This window comes from Trachurus japonicus, chromosome 12 (genome assembly GCF_045865225.1).
Source record: "Trachurus japonicus isolate A0001 chromosome 12, Traja_1.0".
Lineage (NCBI taxonomy): Eukaryota > Metazoa > Chordata > Actinopteri > Carangiformes > Carangidae > Trachurus > Trachurus japonicus.
The window spans coordinates 29,242,611-29,263,889 of record NC_140918.1 but is presented as its reverse complement, the minus strand read 5'-3'; the positions used below and the strand labels follow the sequence as shown (position 1 = coordinate 29,263,889).

Here is a 21,279-nt window from a genome sequence, read left to right as displayed (position 1 = left end):
CTAAAGCGATACTTGCCGCACACAAGATCTGCCATGTTTATGTTGCTTGTATTTTTACAACAGTGCTGGATCTTCCTGAACGTGAACCAAGTGTTTTCGCAGCAGAAACCTCATCGTGTTAAAACCCAGACGCCGAGTACTGTACGTTGCTGCCAATATTGACTTGGCAGAGCCGTGTTGTCGTCTCTGTTCACTTCAGTTCTGTTTATTTGGTGCCAAATCACAACATACACTATCTCAGGGCACTTCACGGTGTAAGTCAAACCCTGACAATATTGTGAGGAGAAAGTTTGCATCACAGTCGAAAGCAAAGAAAAACTCGCTACAAACTCATGAGTGCAACTTTGCGGGTGGCGGGTGTGACGTCACGGGAGTCTGTGAATGAGACTGAAATGAGACTCTGTCATATGTCTTCCTCTGGTCAGCAGTCTCAATGTGTCCTCAGATGCTGTTCAGCGGACACAGGACATCATCGAGGGCTTGGAGCCGAGCCACTTCCCCCCCAGCCCGCAGGCTTTAACAGACTTCCTTCCCTTCCGTGACTTCATATTTTCTACATCGGTTGAGATGATGTGACATGATGGAGAACTGAGTCATAGCCAAGATTGTTCCATTAGACAAAAATAGCAATAAATCACTCTCAGGTAAAAAAAAAAAAAAAAATAGACCATCGGCTTATTATCTGCTTTGAGTAAAGTTTATGAATGGCTTATATACAGGGGCATTATACAACCACAGCCTGACTCAGATGACCAACGACTGGATGAAAACTGTAGATGGATCAAATTTGTCAGAGCCGTTTTATTGGATTTCAGGGCCGTAATAGATCATATGTTATTACTGAATAAGTTGACCTGCTGTGGCCTTGAAGCGTCTGCTGCTGCTGTTGTATGGATAAAATGTTCTCTCACTATACAATTCAAATATTTCAATCACAGTCTTTTCAGAGGTAAGAGCACTGCATTGTAGGGTGATTTAAAGAAGTTGCTCATTGTTAGGTTAGGGCAGGGGTGTCAAACGTACGGCCTGCGGGGCGGAACCGGTCCGCCAGAGGGTCCAAACCGGCCCGCGGGACAAATCTTCCTCAAATGTTAAGCCGTCAATATGTATTTAGCTTTGGAGTTTCGCTTGTCTCTGCCCTCTCTCAGCAGTCTGCTGAGGCTCACTGAGTATCAGCCCTGTACCAATACCTACAATTGTCTGTGCCACATGTGGTTTTGACCTCAAACTGACAGCCTTTTTATTGGTTTGCCTCCAACAAATATATTAAGCCATTAGGGCTGCTAATTGGGGGAAACCCTACATCACAGACACACAATATATCCTATTGCCATTCAGTTAAAAAATATCACAATATTACTTTTGGTCCATATCGCCCAGCCCTAGTTGAAATTACATGTACTTATTTTTCTCAAGAAATTTCAGCTTGTTCATAATATTCTGTAAAAAGGATAGTTCATAAAATGTAAACATCCTCATAGGCTGCTGTGCACACAATACAAAGGGAAAAATGTGGAATATTTACAGGTTATTACAGTATGTGATCCTTTTACTGGTCCGGCCCCCTTGAGATCAAATTGGGCTGTATGTGGCCCCTGACCTAAAATGACTTTAACACCTCTGGGTTAGGGGTTTGTTTATAGTTTACCTCCACTGTGATGCAAACATATAATTGCACGATGTGGCCACCAGCACTAACACATAGGGAATTTAACATGGATTTAAATGAGGAATTCAAGTTAATAAAATAAACCTTTCAGAAAGCTCCCCCTAAATTTCCATCAACAACTGCATATTCCACTACACAGTTACACATGGTGTCCCCCAAGGCTCTGTGCTTGGTCCCCTCCTGTACATGCTGCCCCTCGGTCCAATCATACGTCTACATTTTAATTTCTACGCCCAGCTTTATATCTCCACAAAAACCAACACTCCTGTTACTCTCCTCACCCTCACACACTGACTCACTGGCATAAATTAGCAACAACTTCCTCAAATTCAATTGCAATGAATCTGAAAATATCATCAATGGCCCCAAATCCCTCCTCCTGTCTTCCCAGAACCTCTCGCTCACTATTGACGGACACACAAAAGAAATAGTAACAGTAAATAAATGTAGAACAGACCTGCTTTAAAATAAATGTAGAATAGGATATGTATCGATAAATGTAGAACAGACCTGCTTTACATTTAGCTATAGGAGATATAGTAAATAAACAAGTAACAAAAGCAAAAATCATTAGGGATTAACGTTGACAGAAAAATGTTTTGGAACTCCTCTATTGATCAGATGGTAGTGGAAACTGGCAGAAGCATGGCTGTTCTGAAGCACTGCAGAAAATACATGCCTGTTCTTTTAAACCTTACTGTTATCATTATTAAATTGTTGCTAAGTGATCTGCTAGGACACAAGTGGTTATTGCACAGAAAGCTGCACAAATTGCTCACTCACAGTAAAACGCATCATCGAAAATATCATAACTACTACAACTGCTCAGATACCTGGCAGTAAGTAGTCATTCATCTCTGAGAGACATCGCCATCTTACCCAACAGGCATCAGAGGGCCATCATGACTTTCTTGTTTTCTTGTCATTCATCAGGTTACAGCTCAGCCACCATATGATGGAAACAAAAATGCTGCATTCATTACATTGTATCTCTTTTTTAAAGTGTTAAATATTTCAAATTACTATAAAGAATTGGCAGCACTATTATTATTATTTTGAAAAAGCAGTTCCTTGCTGTGGATGAGGGGATATCAGAGCAGCATGCAAGTTCAACAGTAGAATATGTTTGCCTTTCTACATGGTCACGTCTTAGATCATGTGATAAGCTACTCTCAGGGCCTGAAGACTATCAATTCAATTCTGTTATAATCAGTTCAATGCAATTCAATTGTAAAGCACCTACTTATAATACACATTATCTCAAGGCACTACAACTACAACTACCAGTTGAGATACTTTCTTTTCTTTGAGCTGAATGGTGAATAAATGCATGAGGACAAACTTGTCTGAATGTTTTCTGCTGCCTGAGTGTAATGACTATGTGAAACCAGTCTGATCCAGCTTTATTTCATTTCCTCTCATGTTTTAGCCTCAGACTCTCTCTATCTCTGTTTCCCAGCAGATGTGGAGCCTTCATGTCTTATCACACTCCACATTTTAATACCTCATGTTTTGAATAATTTTCCCACTGAATGGAGAACTGACAGCAGCAGATAAAAACCCAACAGAGCAGGAAGTTGGAGTTTGTGGTTGATTTGATGAAACTTTTACTGAACAGCCCTGTACATCCCGAGGTGTGCTTCCAACTGAAACTAATGATAAATTAAACAACATTTATGATATATGATAGCATCACGACGTTGTTAACCTGGCTGAGGAGTGTCATACATACAGTAGATGCAGCTTTAAAATACCTCAGAAATAACAACATGTGATATTTTGCTCCTGTCAAGTATGGTGTCCCTCAAGGCTCAGATTTGGGACCCATTTTATTCTGTCCGTATGCACTCTAGTCCTGGAACATACCATCCATGACATGGTGTTTCCTTTCATTGTCACTCTAAAACTGCCTGAGCTAATAGCAAAACAAATCCTTCTGTCTGCTGGCTCCCTGGTGGAATACATCAAGGCTAGATCTCGCCTGAGGACTGCAGCTGAAAGTTGGCCAGCTGGCTAACGCTGTCACATTAACAATAATGATGATGAATATGTATTGTCTGCAAATAAATAAATTAATAAAGCCTGCCACTAAGAATCCCCATGCGTGGTTTATTAGTAATGTGACACTTGCAGACTTTTCAACTGATGCTTGTTTTTATATCTTACATCTTACATTACATATTTCTAAAATACAACCAGTTTGACCATTTTGTAATGTTTAACTACTGCATCAGCCACCTGATTTTTAATCATCAGCTGTATTAAAAATGGACGTAGGCTCTGCATTACTAGAGAGAACCTATAGGGGCTGGATCCAAGAAAAAAAAAATCTTCCTCCAATACACATCCATTAAAAAAAAACAACAGTTTTTGTAATGAAATACTAAAGCAATACATTTTTACCATACAGTGTCATTGTTTAGTTCTGGTGGTCCATCTAAATAAACACCTAGTCAATTAGATATTAGTCCTGTGTTATATATCTGTAATATCTGTTACTTGGTCCTCATTTGTGGACGAAATATTTTGCACAGACGATAATATAAAAAATGGCATATTTTTGTTATCTATATAGTTTTGATTAGGGATGCACCTATCCAATATTAAGATTGGATATCGGCCCAGATACTGACTAAATAGCTAGATCGGGTATCTAATAATGGGGCGGGCTGATCCATGATGCCGATCTATTCACTTCAATTCTATGTTTGTGAGGTGTGCTACATTATGTGTCAGCAGCAGGCAGCAGCATGCAGGTACACAACAAACAGAGCAACAACGTTTTACAGACTTAAAGGGATAGTTCAACATTTTGGCAAATTGGCCCATTGCCATAATCGCTATAGTCATAGCAGTAGGTTCGTTACCTTTATTTGTCGGTGCAAGCTATTTTTAGAACGGTGGAGCAGAGCGGCGAGCTGCTCAGAGCAAGTTGTGACCTGCACATTCACCACGCTATGAGATAATAACAGAACGTTACGAGACAGAGCCATTTTCGAGGTAAATACAGAGACTGCTTGCTGAAAAACTGTCCCTGAAGGCAACGCGCATCAGTTCTGTTACTATCTCATAGCGTGGTGAATGTGCAGGTCACAACTTGTCCACCAGAGCGTTTTGGAGTTGTTGGGTTGTGTATTTGATGAGTTTGATGAGGGAAACCAAGAAATCCCATTAGCCTCCGTAGTGTAGCTCTGAGCAGCTCGCGGCTCTGCTCCGCCATTCTAAAAACACCGACAAATAAAGGTAACGAACAAATTGGCCCATTGCCATAATTGCTATAGTCATAGCAGTATGACTATAGCAATTATGGCAATGGGCCAATTTGCCAAAATGTTGAACTATCCCTTTAATGTTAAAGTCAAGCCTGATGCCTTCACTATCTTCCGCATGGCCAGGTGTACTGTTGATTAATTCAACAGTGGTATGAGATTGGTATCGAGTATCGGTTGAAACGATAAACTCAGGTATCAGCATTGGGACCGCATCCCTAATCTTGATCAGTTTAGATTTACCATGTGTGGTGTGTTCTTCGGTAGGAGGGAGCTGATATCCAGTTATTTCATTATGTAAATGTTTATTTTCTGAATCTCCTGCACTTTTAATATGTATGGTGCTTCAAAAAGCCTAGTTAAAAACCTAGTCTAAGGAGCTTCAAGGACACAGATCAGATCCTGCCCCCAGCTCCACACGCTCGTCCAAATATGGGCTCCGATAAACAAGATGCTGACGTCCACTAAGCCAAACTCCCGGATTCAAAACAGCAGTCCACAAACCAGAGGGTGACATCACAGAAGGTATAGTAGTCACTTGCGTCAACAGCATCCAGGAGCACACTTAGCCTCGGTGACAATGTGTCAGGAATGTTTTTTAGGGGCTTACGGTTCACCTTCATGAACTCTCTCCATGTTAAATCTGACCTCTTAGTCACGTAGCCGGGGATCCTGGGGCAGAGCTCTTTGTTGTGTTCCAGAGGCGCAGCTGAAAACTAGAGGTGACAGCAATCTCAGTCAGAGGCCTGAGGCCGGAGGAAATCAGGTCAGCGCAATCAGTCTCCTCTTTTAGATCTGCTCTTAAACAAAACACTTATCAAAGAATTTCCACTGACAGCACCTCTGTCTCTCTGGCTCTATTCACTCCTTCCTCTCGGAGGTGGAAGTTGTTTTATCATCTGTTTGTTTTTGCCTTTTTAGAAGCAGTTTGTAATGTGAGTTATGAATAAAGATGATTATTATTATTACACAAGCTATCCACACTAATTTTATTGTGCCATTTCATCATTTTCAAAGCTAATTCACACTGTGTCATGAATTTTAAAATAATCTTTAAATTAAAAAAGGCTATCACACACACACACACCTTACTCTTCCTCCTGCTGAGTGATGATGAAAGGGCTGATGGGAAGATGTTTCATCACAAAGGGGATCAATGTTGGAAGTGACAACACAAACACACACATAACCACACACAGCAACACACATGCAGCATGGTGACACAGTTAGGTGTAGGCAGTAAGGTACAAACCTCCAACCTTTTACAAATCAATAGGCACACACACATACACACACACACACACACACACACTATATAGATGACCTTCCACTTTCTCCGGTCGATACGGGCCAACATCAGTGAAACATCAACGCTGTGGGAGGAGAGGAGATAAATATTTCCCTCCCTTTTTTTCCATCGCACCCTCTCCTCTTTGTGGATTTTTAATGCAGAGCACGGGAGGCTGCATTTTAATGATGGAGAGAGGAGGGCTGATCTGATGAGATACCAAAACTGTGACATGGAAAACTGATTATTAAGAAAAAGGTGGGGGTTGACAAGCCACACTGTAGCAGGGAGCCAAAACTCCCTGTGAAGAACACGCACAACACAACGTGAGGGCTCGGTGATGAAGGTTTTTCTCTCAAAGCTGCAGACAGATCTAGGCTGTAGCATTAATTACTTCATACCAACACCTGATTATGTTTCTTTTTTTTAAAATCTACTCAGGTTTTAATTTGCTGTTGAAGCTAATGTTATCCATCATTAAACTTGATCTACTCTGCATCACTATTCTATAGTTGTTTAACCTCCAACCAATTCAACTTAATCTGAATTTAAAGGTCCAGTGTGTAATAATTAACAGGGTTTATTTTTTGGGATTAACATTTTTATTTTAATTATTTAAACAATAATTAACAAGGTTTATTGGCAAAATCTGAATCTACTACCCATGAATATAGGTAGGTAAGTGTATAATCGCTATAAAATAAAATTTGTTTGGTTTTGAGAGCCTTATCATTCTTCTTTTATAGATATAGCAAGGGTCTTGCTTTAGAGAGGGTCGCCATCTTGCACCACGATGTTTGTACAGCAGCCCAAAGAGAAAATCCAGGCAGTCAACTCTGCGTTTCAGGTCGTTTCTTGTTTCTGGTAAGAACACAAAGCCATGGAGGGACTTGTCATGGATAGTGGCTGCTATCTACAGTAGACAACAGTGTGGAATCTACATTAAACGCCACCCATGGAATTGTTCTGCACCTGCTGCTGTGGACCCACTTCTCTCCTCCACCCTCACCTCCCCCTGGTGACTTCACACATTAATTAAGTAATGACTCAATGAAGAAGTGACTGACAGGATTTCATTTTAAGGGGAGGGAGCTACTAAATTGGAAATTAATTTTAATTTGATGCAAAATAAGGAAAGGCTCGGTGCAGGATGACTCATCAAACATTTGAACTTATTTCACAAGAAGACATCATACATATCGATTAACAGATAGATGAACTAATAACTTGAGGAAAACTCATTTCTCATCGCCTCTTGTAAATAAATATAAACACTTCAGTTACTGCAGTGAGGCAGCTATAACAAGAATGTCTCAGCCACTAATGCTTCACTCATCTGATGGGAAACTGTTAGTTGAGCTGCTGTTTCATGTGCTCACTGAAAATGCCAAATTCACAAGGATCACACTGACCCAACAACTGAAAGTTAATAATATCCAGTTTGAAAGTTGTCTAGTTGACATTTGGTCCAATGTCAACCATTGTCCGAAGGGCATTTTTGAGTATCAAGTATTTTCAGTTCACTAAAACGCATTTCAAGCAATTCAAATTACAGTTTTATGGAAAAAGTACTTCTATGACTTTGTATTGGGTCTTTTCTATTTTTCATATAAATATAGATACACTAAGTTTGAATCTCAAAGGCTCCTATGACTTTCTGTCCGTCTCTGTCCCTCTCTCCATTTCAAGCAGCTGTTATTGAGCTGGATTCCATTAAACGTGTCCTCTCCAGGTGCTTTGAAGCCATTCCTGGGCGTCGGCGGGTCGCCGCCTGCCGCTTGATGTGGATTGAAATGACACTTGAGCGCGCAGATCGCTGCAGAGTCCTGATTTGTTTTGTTGCTTCTGAGTCGAGCGAAAGAGTCGGAACAGCATCTGTCTGTCACTAAAAACACACCTCAGCGGGAACGGGGTCACGGAGAGGGGCAGGAGGGAGGAGAGGAAGCAGGAGGTGAGCAGGGAAGAGGGAAAGCAGGAGAAGGTTAGAGAGAGAAAATAATAGAGATGAAGGGAAAATAAAGAAAGGATTATTTCTGTCACTGATGTTATTTTATATTCTGGAAATATATCCTGCAGTTTATGAATTTCTTTTTCAGTTGCATATGCTGTCAGTCATAAAGCCTGAGTTCGTTTAGTAAAGAACTCTTGCTGTGGAATCATGAACTCAGTCTTCCACAACACTAAAGGCCCTTTCACACCGGGGATGTACTTTTCGTGCTCATAATTTGCACTTTATTTTTTTCAAACCTCAGTTCTCTCTCTCTCTCTCAGTGTATAAAAAATTCATGTCATACAAAATCATTACATGGTTCTTGTCTTAAAAGGATATTTGGGAACATTTTGGAAAAACTGGCCCATTGTCATGTTCCCTTTAGTCTTAGGAGTAGGTTCATTACCTTTAATTGTTGGTGCAAGCTGTTTTTAGATCGGAGGGGCGGAGTCATGAGCTGCACGGTATTTCTATGTTTCCCTCATCAAACTAAATACACAATCCAACAACTCTAAAACCCTCTCATGGACAAGTTGTGACCTGCATATTCGCCACGCTATGAGATAATAACGTATAATTATGTTACTTTACAACACATGAAGCAAATACTCAGAACTATTTACGCTTTTGAAGTCACTCCGCCCAGCAGCCGTGTCTGGAATGTAGTTCCAGCTACGTATTTCCCTCTAAAACAGCTCTGTCTCGTAACGTTCCATTATCATTCCATAGTGTGGTGAATGTGCAGGTCACAACTTGTCCATGAGAGCGTTTTGGAGTTGTTGGATTGTGTATTTGATGAGTTTGATGAGGGAAACCCGTAAATACTTCATGCCTCCGTAGCATTAGCTGGGCAGCTTGCGTCTCTGCCCCGCCGATCTAAAAACAGCTTGCACTGACAATTAAAGGTAATGAACCTACTCCTAAGACTATAGGGATAATGGCAATAGGAACATCTGCCAAAATGTTGAAATATCCCTTTAACTTTAAGTGGAAATTGTGTTTTTTTATGATTTTTCTTACAGCACTAAGAGCAACTCTTTTTGGGAATCTTTGTGAATACGGCTCCAGGTCTTTAGGTCAGACTCACATCTGTCAGACTGGGCTGACTGCAGAAAATCTTAAATGACTAAAACTTGAATTCAATTTCACCTGGATTTCACCTCCGTTCTATTATGAGATAACTGAAATCCTGTCAATCACAGTAAATATGGAAACAATTCACTCACTAAATTTAGTCTTTTTGTTTGATTTCAGATAAAAAAGCAAAGCACACTCTCACTCACGCATACTCTCACTCTCTCTCTCTCCTTTGCTTTGAGGCAAACACTTAATATGTATCTCTACCTGTCATACACACACACACACACACATACACACACACACACAGACACAGACACAGACACACACACAAACTCATTTGGTCCTCTCAGGATAGAGGAGGGAAGAGGAGAGGAGGCTACCGTCACCATGGCAACAGACAGAGACCCCACATCACCCACCCCACCTTCTCCTCCTACACACACTTCTCTTGTAGAGTGGGGGTAAAGTCTGTGAGCGCATGTGTGTGTGTGTGTGTGTGTGTGTGTGTGTGTGTGCATGTGTGTAGAGAGTGGAGGTGATGGAATAAAAGCATTTCTCTGTGTGTGAAAGATAACGTATGTGTGTGTGTGTGTGTGTTTGTGTGTGCGTGTGTAGGCGGGTGTGTGTGTGTGATGGGTTTGCTAAGGTCAGATGCTCACTGTGGAATACAAATCTGTCATGGCTGACACACTTCCTCCTCTCACTCTCCACCTCTCTCTCTCACTCAGCTTGCCCTTCGCTTGACCCTCCCGTCTCTTCTCTCTCTCTTTCTCTCTCTCTCTATCCATCCATCCATATCCCTTCTCTATCTCTTCTAGTTTCCACAGAGCTGAGTTGGGCAATTTAAATCTATCTCCTCCTCCTTTTCTCTCTCTCTCTCTTTGTATGATCATACTATCTCTTCTCTGGTGGCAACCTGGAAGTGATCTGGGATGAGTATCCTCCTCTTTCTCCTGATTCCAACGAGGGGCAAAGATAATAGGGAAAACAAGAAAAGAGGAAACAGAAGAGAGTGAGAGAAGAAGAAAGAAAAGATGAATAAAGTAAAACACTTAAAGGGACATTGTGTAACTTCTCCTGTTATCTATTCACGAAAATCGATTATTTGGTTCAAAAGTCTGTTTTTCATTCATCAATAATCCCCCCCATCAACAAACTGAAGTGTTCCTTTCAGCTCTGAATTAGCCGTTCATATATGAAAGGTCACCGCGGTAACGCAGTGAGGAGGAATGGAGCGTTACACTGATGCTGCATTCACCTGCAGTCGGACAGACGACCGTTGGTAAATGGTAAATGGACTTATATAGCGCTTTTCTAGTCTCTTGGACCACTCAAAGCGCTTTACAATGTAATGGTCGCATTCACCCTTTCACACACATTCATACAGCACTGGGCATAGTGCAGGGAACTAAGCATTCACACACATTCATACCCCGATGGACACATCGGGGGGCAAGTGTGGGCTCAGTGTCTTGCCCAAGGACACTTCGACATGTCGACACTAGAGGAGAATCAAACCACCGACCTTCCGGTTAGTGGACGACCCGCTCTACCTCCTGAGCCACAGCCGCCAAACATCTGGTAACAAACCAGATGTCATTTTAGCCACAGAAGTGGAGAGAAAGCCGGTAAAACGTGGGTCAGGTAAACAATACGACATTGCCATGACAACATATTGTCACGTGTATTGTTTTGCCTCGTGCTGACGGACCACTTGTTTACATAGAGGCTTGTTTATGGCGTTACGTGCAGCGGCTGTCGTCCATCTGCCGTCTGCCCAATTTCACGTGAATGCAGCATGAAATACGACTGAGTTGCTTGTGATGTACAACCACAACGCTAGATGGGAGTAATTCCTACACAATGTACCTTTAATATAGCAGGAGTAGAAAAGGAAAATCTGAGTATAAAAATCTTTTTGTGACATCATTGTGCTTTCTTCATTCAATTAGGTCTTTAATTGATTTTTCTATTTTTCCACACCGTTAATTAGTCAGGCTTTCAATTGATTAACATATTTAATTAGGGGGTTGTATGAGAGTGTGTGTGAGTGAGACTGTGGACTAATGTGCTGGTCTTGTGTGAGAGCGTGGGTGCCTGAGGTATGACGTGTTGATTGTTGCATGTGGTACTTGTTCTCTGTGCTTGGGCCCCGCTCAAACGCTCTTTAGCTTCATTCACATGTAAAATGTCATGTTTTTATACTTGCTTTTTCTTTTATAAGATATGTGAATAAGTTGATTGATTCATTTAATCACAATTGAAGAGAATGTGCGTAACCATGTGTCAAAAAAACAGTGGTGTTTAAAGGAATTTGCGTAAAGACATTCTTATTGTGTTAACTTTGTGTGGCCTAATTCATACAGAAATATGAATTCACAAACACTGAAGATGAAAACAGAGATGGGAAAAAGAAAAACGAGGTTAGGACAAATAAAAGAGCTCATGAGGAAGAGAGTTGAGAGGACTAGTATCCTGGAAGTACACACAGTTCTGTCAACACAAAGAGCTGAAACTCCTAAATGAACCTAAATGAACTGCAAAACAACTGCAGCTGTTTTCCTGCCGTGTCCTCAGCTAGAGCACAAAAATACTGCAGGAGAACTAACGAACAGGTGCATGATGGGATTCTGAAAACAGCAAGTCAGTCATTGTATTCTGCCCAGTGCCCAGTAGAGTCTGTGAATCAAGGTACCAAACCACCACTGACTGTCAGTAATCACACTCATTGTGTGAGTCATGACTCAGCCCATTCTGAACACAGACCTGAAACCTCATGATGTTCAGTACCTGTGCTCAGCTTCCACTTCCATTGTCTCTGGTGACGGTAAATGCACACCCATCAGTCAGCTAATGACTTCATCATTCATTCATGCATTTGTATTATGATTATATCAAATAGGGCCCTAGAAAATTCATTTAATTTTTTACCAAAATCAGTTTTTTTCCCCCTCCAAATTCTGTTTTTTTCTGTTTTAAATTTTTTTTTTTTACCTAGACACTGTTTGAAATGTTCCCACTGAGCTTCAGTGCTGATACCTTTCTAAAACTTATACCGTATTGAACTGAATGGATAAGGTTAAACGTAGCTGTCTACATACTGTAACTCATACCCAGAAGATGCTCCAGAGAAAAACAAAAGAATGTGTACGTGTGTTTGTTGACTTGATCCAGTCACTGTTGTTGTGTTGTGATATCTGAAGGTTCTCTCTCTCTCACACACACACACACACACACACACACACACACACACACACACACACACACACACACACACACACACACACTGTGACCTAAATAGGTATCCCTAAAGACTGAGTTACTGCAAAATGCTGAACGCTAGAAACAAACTAAACAAATACTGCCTGTGCATCAACAATGAGAGTATGATTAGAGGTGTTGTTTCTTCTTGACACTGCCGTTACTAAGGCAAGTAGCTACTGTACTGTGTGTTCATGATGGTTTCACATAGTCACTGTTTGATCACCAGTGAATCAGCCAGCAACAGGCCGGGTCCAGCTGTCCAATCAACAACACCCAGAGACAACAAGACAACAGGTGTGAGGTGGTGGTGGTGGGGGGGGACTGAGAGACAGAGAGAGAGATAGAGAGAGACAAAGACAGAGAAAGACACAGAGAAGGACAGAGAGAGGGACAGACCAAGATGCTGCCAGTTACAACAAATGGTGCGGCCGCTCAAAGAGGGAAAAAGAAGGGAAGGATAGAAACAGAAGGCATAGATAACAAAAGAGAGAAGAAAGGCTGGGAACCATTTAAGAACAAAAGAAGCAATTAGACAAAAAAGAGACAGAACAATCACAGTCGAGAACATGAAGACAAAAGAGACAGATGGAGGGAAACAAAAGTGACCTAATGAAGACCAGAACTGAGAGAGAAAAAGGAAGGAGGGAGGGAAAGAAAATAACACCAAAGAGTAGATAGATGGATGCATAGATAGATAGATGCATAGATAGATAGATAGATAGATAGATAGATAGATAGATAGATAGATAGATAGATAGATAGATAGATAGATAGATAGATAGATAGATAGATAGATAGATAGATAGATAGATAGATAGATAGATAGATAGATAGATAGGTGTCCTGACCTTCAAGAAGAATCTGCGACTAAAATTCAAAAGTGATGAATAATCACAGTGCTGATGTGTGAGTTAATGAGTGGAAGTGGTTTTGTGTGTGTGTGTGTGTGTGTGTGTGAGAGGTTAAATCCTGATCCAACTTTAAAGCAGGTCCAGACCAGGATTTAAGAGGAGCGGAGACAACTGATGTTCTTCACACTTATACATTAACATACACACACTACACACTACACACACACACACACCTGTCTGTCTCTCCCACACACACACAGACAACAAACACTCAATTTTAAATTGAAAACAAATTAGACACTCCAATTCCTTAACAAGGACATTTTCTGCTGGGGGGGGGTCTTCTGTTGAAACCAATCAGCAGTGACTTCTAAATCCATCCACCAATGTCAACAAAGATGCTGTGGTAGCAATTTACAGTCTGATCAGCAGATTGAGATAGATGGATGTATGTATGGATACTAGGCCTGTCAATCTCCCTCCCAGATCACATTCAAATTTCTAATGCTTCTAATGTTAAATATTCAAATTATATGAGAAATCTTTAATGTTTTGTTTTGTTTAGCTCATATATGCCACCAGCTTATGTCCACTAAAGGGCATTCCAACCAAATCTGTTCTGTGATATTAGCAACACATTTAAGTTTTACCAACTCAATATAAAACTACAAGAAGGGAAATCAAAATATTATAAGTAGTGGTGCAACGGATCATAGTTGATCCGTGATCGTTATGCAAGTGGTCTGCGGATCAATTGATAAAAATTTAAAAAAGTTGTGTGGGTTCGCGTTGGGCCGAAGAACGCCTCTTAGCTGTGGTATATTTAGCGTATACCGTGGCATGTTGTGATATATTGCTTAAAGGTATAATATGTAGTAATTCCCCCCATCTAGCGGTGCGGTTGCATATCTGAACGTATTCTTGATGTTGCATTCACGTGAAATGGGGCAGACGTCAGACAGACAACAGACGCTGCACGTAACAGGATAAACAAGCGTCTATGTAAACAAGTGGTCCGCCAGCACGAGGCAAAACAATACAGGCGTGACAATATGTTGTCATGGTGATGTCGTATTGTTTACTTGACCCCCGTTTTACCGTCTTTCTCTCGTGGAGTAAAATGACATCCGGTTGGTTTGCCGACGGCCGTCTGCCTGACTGCACCTGAATGCAACATCAGTGCCTCCGTCCTTCCTCACACTACACAGTGGTGACAGTTTTAACAGGCGCTACCTGGAAAACTTTCTAAACGTACTACGTCTACGTAAAAAATGGCAGTAACTTGTAGCTTAGCTCACTACATTTTCCAAGTAGCTTGCCCAACACTGAAAATGGAGATGCAACATGGCCGCCTCGGTTCGGTGCGTCGCCCACTTATGTATTTGTAACAACAACAACTCATTCTAAGGTACGAGAAAGATTTCATTTGTATGCGGGTGTGATTCCACTTCAGTGAAATATGTATTTATGAAAGCAATATTTGATTTTTGCTAATAAAAAGCCAAATAAGTTACACACTGGGGCTTTAAACATTCACATCCACACTTGGTCAACTGACAGAAGCTTCTATCCTTCTATCTTACAAGTGAGTGATCTGAGGTGAAGACTCAGTGTGAAGTCAAACAGCCCCACCTGCACATGGTCTGATATATGAATCCACCCAGTCACACTGTGATTGAGTGTGTGTGTTTGTGTGTGTGTTGCCATTTCACCTAAGTAAAAGATGCACATATAAATACATGTTGGAGAGAGGTGAGTGAGAGAACCAGATTGCATAATTGCGTGTGTCTGTGTGTCAACGTGTGTGTGAAGAGTCACTTAAAGATCAAGAGGGCTTGCTTTGTTGAGGGTAACAAGGTGGTGTACACACACACACACACACACACACACACACACACACCAACGCCATGATTTCTCATGGGAATGTCTGATTGGCCGCTGTGAGCCTGCTGGGAAGCTTGGTTCCCGTGGCGATAGTAACCAAGCGATAACACCAACCATCTGACCCTCTTAATGTCTGTGTGTGCTGCCATCTGTGTTGCTGGCTCTGGGGAGAGGCAACACTGAGCATTGATTAACGCTCAGACAAAGAAAGAAAGAAAGAAAGAAAGAAAGAAAGAAAGAAAGAAAGAAAGAAAGAAAGAAAGAAATACAAGAAGAAAGAAAGAAAGAAAGAAAGAAAGAAAGAAAGAAAGAAATACAAGAAGAAAGAAAGAAAGAAAGAAAGAAAGAAAGAAATACAAGAAGAAAGAAAGAAAAAAGAGAAAGAAAGACAGACAGACAGACAAATAGATAGATGGATAGAAAACTCACAATATTCGAGACAGCACATCTGCATCTGTGTGTGTGTGTGTGTGTGTGTGTGTGTGTGTGTGTGTGTGTGTGTGTGTGTGTGTGTGTGTGTGTGTGTGTGTGTGTGTGTGTGTGTGTGTGTGTGTGTCAAACTGAGTTTGAACAACCACAACAACAACAAACAGTGGCTGTGCCAGAGCTGGTGGAGTCCTGCTGCTCTGTGAGCTGTGACTCAGTCTGATCACTGATCTGATCCCTGACCAGCTCAATATGAGCAAACCCAAGTTAGAAACCAGACCTGGACCTTTCAGATCTCTCTCTGTCATATTTTCTATAAAACCATCTGAGTGTTTTTTTTCCACAGTCATGACTATGAGTTATGTTTCTGTGACTAACTCTTCACTCTGGTAACTTAAATATCATCTAAAAACACAATGAAAACAAAACAATCTAACTGATCACAAAGTTTGAACAAGGTCAGAGAGGAAACAATAAAGCAGAAAATAAGATGGCAGGTGATGACAGCAGTTGTGTGTCATTGCACAGCAACAGGGATATCACACATTGGTGGAGAGAGTGTGTGTGAGTGTGTGTGTCCTACCTGGCTCTCGCAGCAGCAGCTGAGCCATGGCCTGAGAGCTGCCGGCTGAGCTCTCAGCAACACACTGGTAGAATCCTTCATCCGACTTCACCAGACCCAGGATCTGTAGGTTACTGCCGTCCTGGACAACAACAACACAGACGTCATGTCAATCAAGTCAACATTTTACAAACAGATGTTTGGACATGTTTATAAAACCAACAACAAAACGGGAGCATGAGAGTACGACAAAGTATTAGAGACACATTGAGACTTTTTTTCACAGACTTTGAGAATAAAGTCATAATTATACAAGAAAAAAAGTCATATTAGAGAATAAAGTCATTACATTTTAACCTGTTGTTTTAGAGGAGGCATTGTTAAAATGAGGGCCATAGGTGGAGCATTTTGTTAAGTTGTACTTCAGTATAGGTTTCACAAACAAGAAGAGTCCCACTATGTAGTTTTTCAACCTTAAAATAATGTTTCTAAACTTATTGAAGTGGTACATAGCAGCTGCGCAAAGCTCCAGGTCCCGAATTCAAGCCCAGTCTCCCTGTGCCCTGTGTTGGGCTGCACGGCTGACCAGCCTCCCCTCCAGAGATCCAGCTCTGTAGAGCGGTGACACTCACTCACCATTAACTCATTGAGTGCCAGACCTTTTATAAAATGGTCAGTGCCAGGTGCCAGCGTTTTGGGGCATTCTGAGTAATATGTCAAGACCCAGAGAGTATTTTGTACTATGACTCTGAAAACACCAAATAGCTCAAAGGAAAGAGGAGACTCTCTATATAACTAGGGAAAAAACCATTTGTTTGTACCTTGTTCCATTCTTGATTTATCTAAAGTTGAATAGAGCCTGGTTGCACCAAAAAGACCACTTTTTTTCTAGAAAGCTGAGAAAAATGCATTTTTGTGAAAGAGAGTCTCTCAAGAAAAACAGTGATTTATCCGTTTTAATTTTGGCTTCAAAAATATGTAAGACCTCTGAAAATTTCATTTCACATGTTTTTTTCACCCCCCCCCCCCCCCCAAAAAAAAAAAAGACTAAACAAAAAACATAACAACAACAACAACAACAACTAAAATACAACAAGTACGAGCGGTTGCTACCCCCTCAGCCTCTCCTACGCCCCCCTCCCCCTCCTCCCCTCCCCTCTCCTCTCCTGCTTCTCCTCCTGCTGCTTCCCCTCGTCTCTGCAGTAAGGAGGGAGACGTCGTGGCGTCTTCAGCCTCTGTGCTGGACGCGGCCGCGGCAGCGACTCACCGCGCTGATCTCTCGGTTCGTCGTCACGACGTCGGTTAGACAGCAACTGGTGAAACTGACTCCGCGATCCGCTTTCGCTTCGGCATTTCGGTGCTGATCATCTAGATGAGTTTACCTTTCCTGCCTCCTCTGATCACTTCATGCTGGAGCTATGCTAATAGCATCCGTGGCTAAGCTTTCCTCCAGCTCCACGTTACACTTGTTCCAGGCTCTGCCCGTCGTTTTTCTCCAGAAATAGAAACTTTTTCCGACTTTTTTATCTCTGTACCGATCGCGCTCGTCTTCTCCTCCTTCTTCACTTCTTGCTCTGATCTACAGTCTTCTTCGTTCTACACATCCCAGAAGCCCCAAAATTACTCACAGTGTGCGCGAGAGCGTCCCTATTTACCAGCCGCAGAAAACTGCATTTGACGTCTATGGACGTCAATGGCACTCAAGCGTTGGATTTTGATTGACGTCCATAGACGTCAATGGCACTCAATGAGTTAACAAATAATACATTATAATATCATGGAAAAGTCAATTTCCAGTAGTTCAAATCAAACAGCCCCAACCAAGTATTGAGTGCGTATAGACAGACATAGTTTTCAGAAGGCCAACATTTCTATATTAAAAATGCTTTGAAAAGGAAAAATTAAAAAAAAGGTCCTTTTTAATATTTTAATTTTTGGGGTACTGAATTTTAGGTCTTCCATAATTGTTACTATTAAAATAAACAGAATAAATAAAGGCACAAAATGTTTCATTATGTGTGGATATATAATGTGTAATAGTTTCACTTTTTGAATTGAATTAGCGACATAGGCCTAGGTACAGTATATGCAATAATTAACTACTGCATACATCTTGACAGCTCTCCTTTACACTGTTGATTTGTATAATTCCAACAGACATGTCCAGTTATTTTCAGCCTCCTGTTATTACGTTTGTCTGTTCTGATGATACAAGTCAGCGGCTGATAAAGAACCAGGTGGACTTGAAGGAAGTCGCTGCTTTTTTCTCGTAAAATTAGAACTTGTTTCTTGTACAATGATGACATAATTCTCAAAATCTGTGAAAAAAAAAAATCTCAATGTGGCCCATTAGGCTGTGTGTGTGTGTGTGTGTGTGTGTGTGTGTGTGTGTGTGTGTGTGTGTGTGTGTGTGTGTGTGTGTGTGTGTGTGTGTGTGTGTGTGTGTGTGTGTGTGTGTGTGTGTGTGTGTGACCACATTTCCAGAAGATTATGAGATTACTGAGTGTGAGTGACACCCATATTGTGAGCTTATGTACAAACAGAGAATCATGTCACAGAGAATCAGTCACAGTGATCGACTGTGTTTTCTTTAACGGCATCAGCAACAAGTGACAACAGGAGATCAGAACACTGATATAAAGAGGAGATATCACAGAGACTAAACAGCGAGGCTGGCTATTGATCACTGATTATTTTTCAATTAGAATTAGATTAGAAGGCTCTGATCCAGCTGCAGGTGGAGTGGTTCAGTGGTTAGCACTGGCGGCTCTCAGCAAGAAGGCTGGGTCTTTGTGGGTGGAGTCTGAATGTTCTCCAGCTTCCTTTAACAGTCTGATGACCATGCAGTGTACGTTGTGTGTTTTCCCAGTTTGGTTTGATTATATATTGTTTTACATCTAGGGTTATTTCAGTTTTCTTGGATATGAATGAGATTCTCCAAGAACTGAAGCTGTCATTGAACCCTATTAATGTTTACATTACAACAAATCCAGCAGCAGTTAACATTGCACTCTATTTTATTGCACTGCACTCTAATAAAACATGACCAGTGATTTAGACATGCATTTCAAGAAATAATAGATATAATGTGTGCTGTTAAGGTGAAAATCTATATACATTTTAACTGTGGGTCAGTTTAAAAAAACAAAACAAAACCTGGCAGCTCATTCCTGTGGCTGCAGCAGCTCGACACCTACACTCACAGCAGATCTTGTTAAAGGTGTAGAAGGTAGAAGGTAGAAGGTGTATCAGAGATCAGCCTCAGGTTTCATGTCGTTCAAATCAAGATGGATTTAACTGGAGAATCTATTATTCAACCCACTGCAGCTGAACACGTTTCAGCTCAGTATTGTCTCTTGTATGAATATATCTTACAATGCAAATAAATGAATGAAAATAAAACAGATATTTACAAAAAAGGGAAAATATTGAATTACATAATTGACTTTAGGTGTTTTTGTATTTTGAAAAGAAAACTTTTGCTTCCTGTTTTTCAATGTTGCAAACAATGCCGTTATTTTCAGTATTGATCTGATCTAATTTGATGTGCACTGATATTTTGAAGACGTCTTTTCAGATTGATTGCGGCTGTATATCTTCTGTCTTTGGAGACAAAACAGTCCACAGCTGTGGACTCGGAAAGATAAATTCCACTGACTGATTAAAAGTAGATTTCCAGCGCTCAGATTTATGGATGCAGTGTATCTAATCATGTTTCCAGGCTGCGTTCGACTCACCACGATCTGGAAGTAGTCACTGGGGATGACTTCCTCTCCGTTCTTCATCCAGCGCACTGTCGGCATCGGGTTTCCTGTCACGGCACACTCCAGCTCGATGTCTGTGGACTCGTAGGCGTACGTGTTGGTCGGGTAGTTGAGGAACTGAGGAGGCACTGCAGAAGTAAACAAGGTGATACAACACATGAACAACAGAGGAACATATCTCATCCTCAAGGTTATTTCTAAGCTAATTAACACAATTACAAGCTCCTCCACTGCAGTCTGCAATAGACTGATGAGTCTGATCTGTTCCCCCTCCATGGATCACTGCTTATTCATCTCTTCATGGTCAGCTGCTGATTCATTTGAGGTTTTCTGGCATTGAGCTGTGGGTTGTTGCTATTTTTTGCATTTAAACATGTGCTAAAAGGTTAACAGCAGCGACAGGTTACGGCAGATTAAGCAGATAGTTTGGTTTTTGGTTGATCGATTCAGGATAGAAGTAAAGGTCAGTGCTGTTGATACAACTGGACTAATGATGTTCACCGATATACGTTTTCAAAAGGAGTGATGAACATTCGGAGCTCACATTTTCAAAGATGAAAAAATACTTTTTGATTTTGAACAAGCCAAATAAAAAGAAAAGTTTTATAAACATTTTCAGAGGCGATTTCAAAGCTGACTAACTGTCACATCCAATTTTGGAGAAATGTATTGAAAGTGATGCACAAGATGTTGAGTATACAGAGATGAGACAGAGATGCAGCATGAGTGAGTTTCAAATTTTAAAAAATGAAAGAAACTGGAAAAAAGTTTCCTTTTTGGAGCAGAAAGATATTCATGTAGTATTTTTCTCTGACTAGAGATATTACCAGGAAAAAAATCCACTGGCAATAGTTTCTTATCAGCAGCAGCAACAACCTTCAGGCCATGGCATCAGGAGCCTGTCTGGATCCTGATCATGGCTGTGTTCTATATAAAGGGATAGTTCAGCATTTTGGCAAATTCACCTATTGCCATAATCCCTATCGTTATAGGAGTAGGTATATTACCTTTAATTGTCGGTGCAAGCTGTTTTTAGATCGGCGGGGCAGAGACGTGAGCTGTTCAGCTAACGCAAAGGAGGCTCATAGTATTTCTACCATTTCCTTCATCAAACTATTGTACTGCCTCCCATTACCTGATTGAACTGTCACACAACTGGCACATTATCCAGCTGACACAGAGCACAGAAGACCAGATGTGCTGTTTGCATCCTGACAAATGTCAGTGTAGAT

The 21,279-nt window shown here is 41.1% G+C and overlaps 1 protein-coding gene across 2 annotated transcripts in view; it reads right to left on the bottom strand.

The window, feature by feature from the left end:
• The window catches only part of dcc (DCC netrin 1 receptor), a 346,433-nt gene that overhangs the window by 163,678 nt on the left and 161,476 nt on the right, over nucleotides 1-21,279 (bottom strand). For both annotated transcript variants that reach the window (XM_085794193.1, XM_085794194.1), the window contains exons 6-7: nucleotides 20,021-20,175; nucleotides 16,305-16,425 (exon numbers count right to left, since the gene is read on the bottom strand). In XM_085794193.1, the coding sequence (XP_085650319.1) occupies nucleotides 16,305-16,425; nucleotides 20,021-20,175 (276 nt within the window). The remainder of the gene's footprint in view (nucleotides 1-16,304; nucleotides 16,426-20,020; nucleotides 20,176-21,279) is intronic.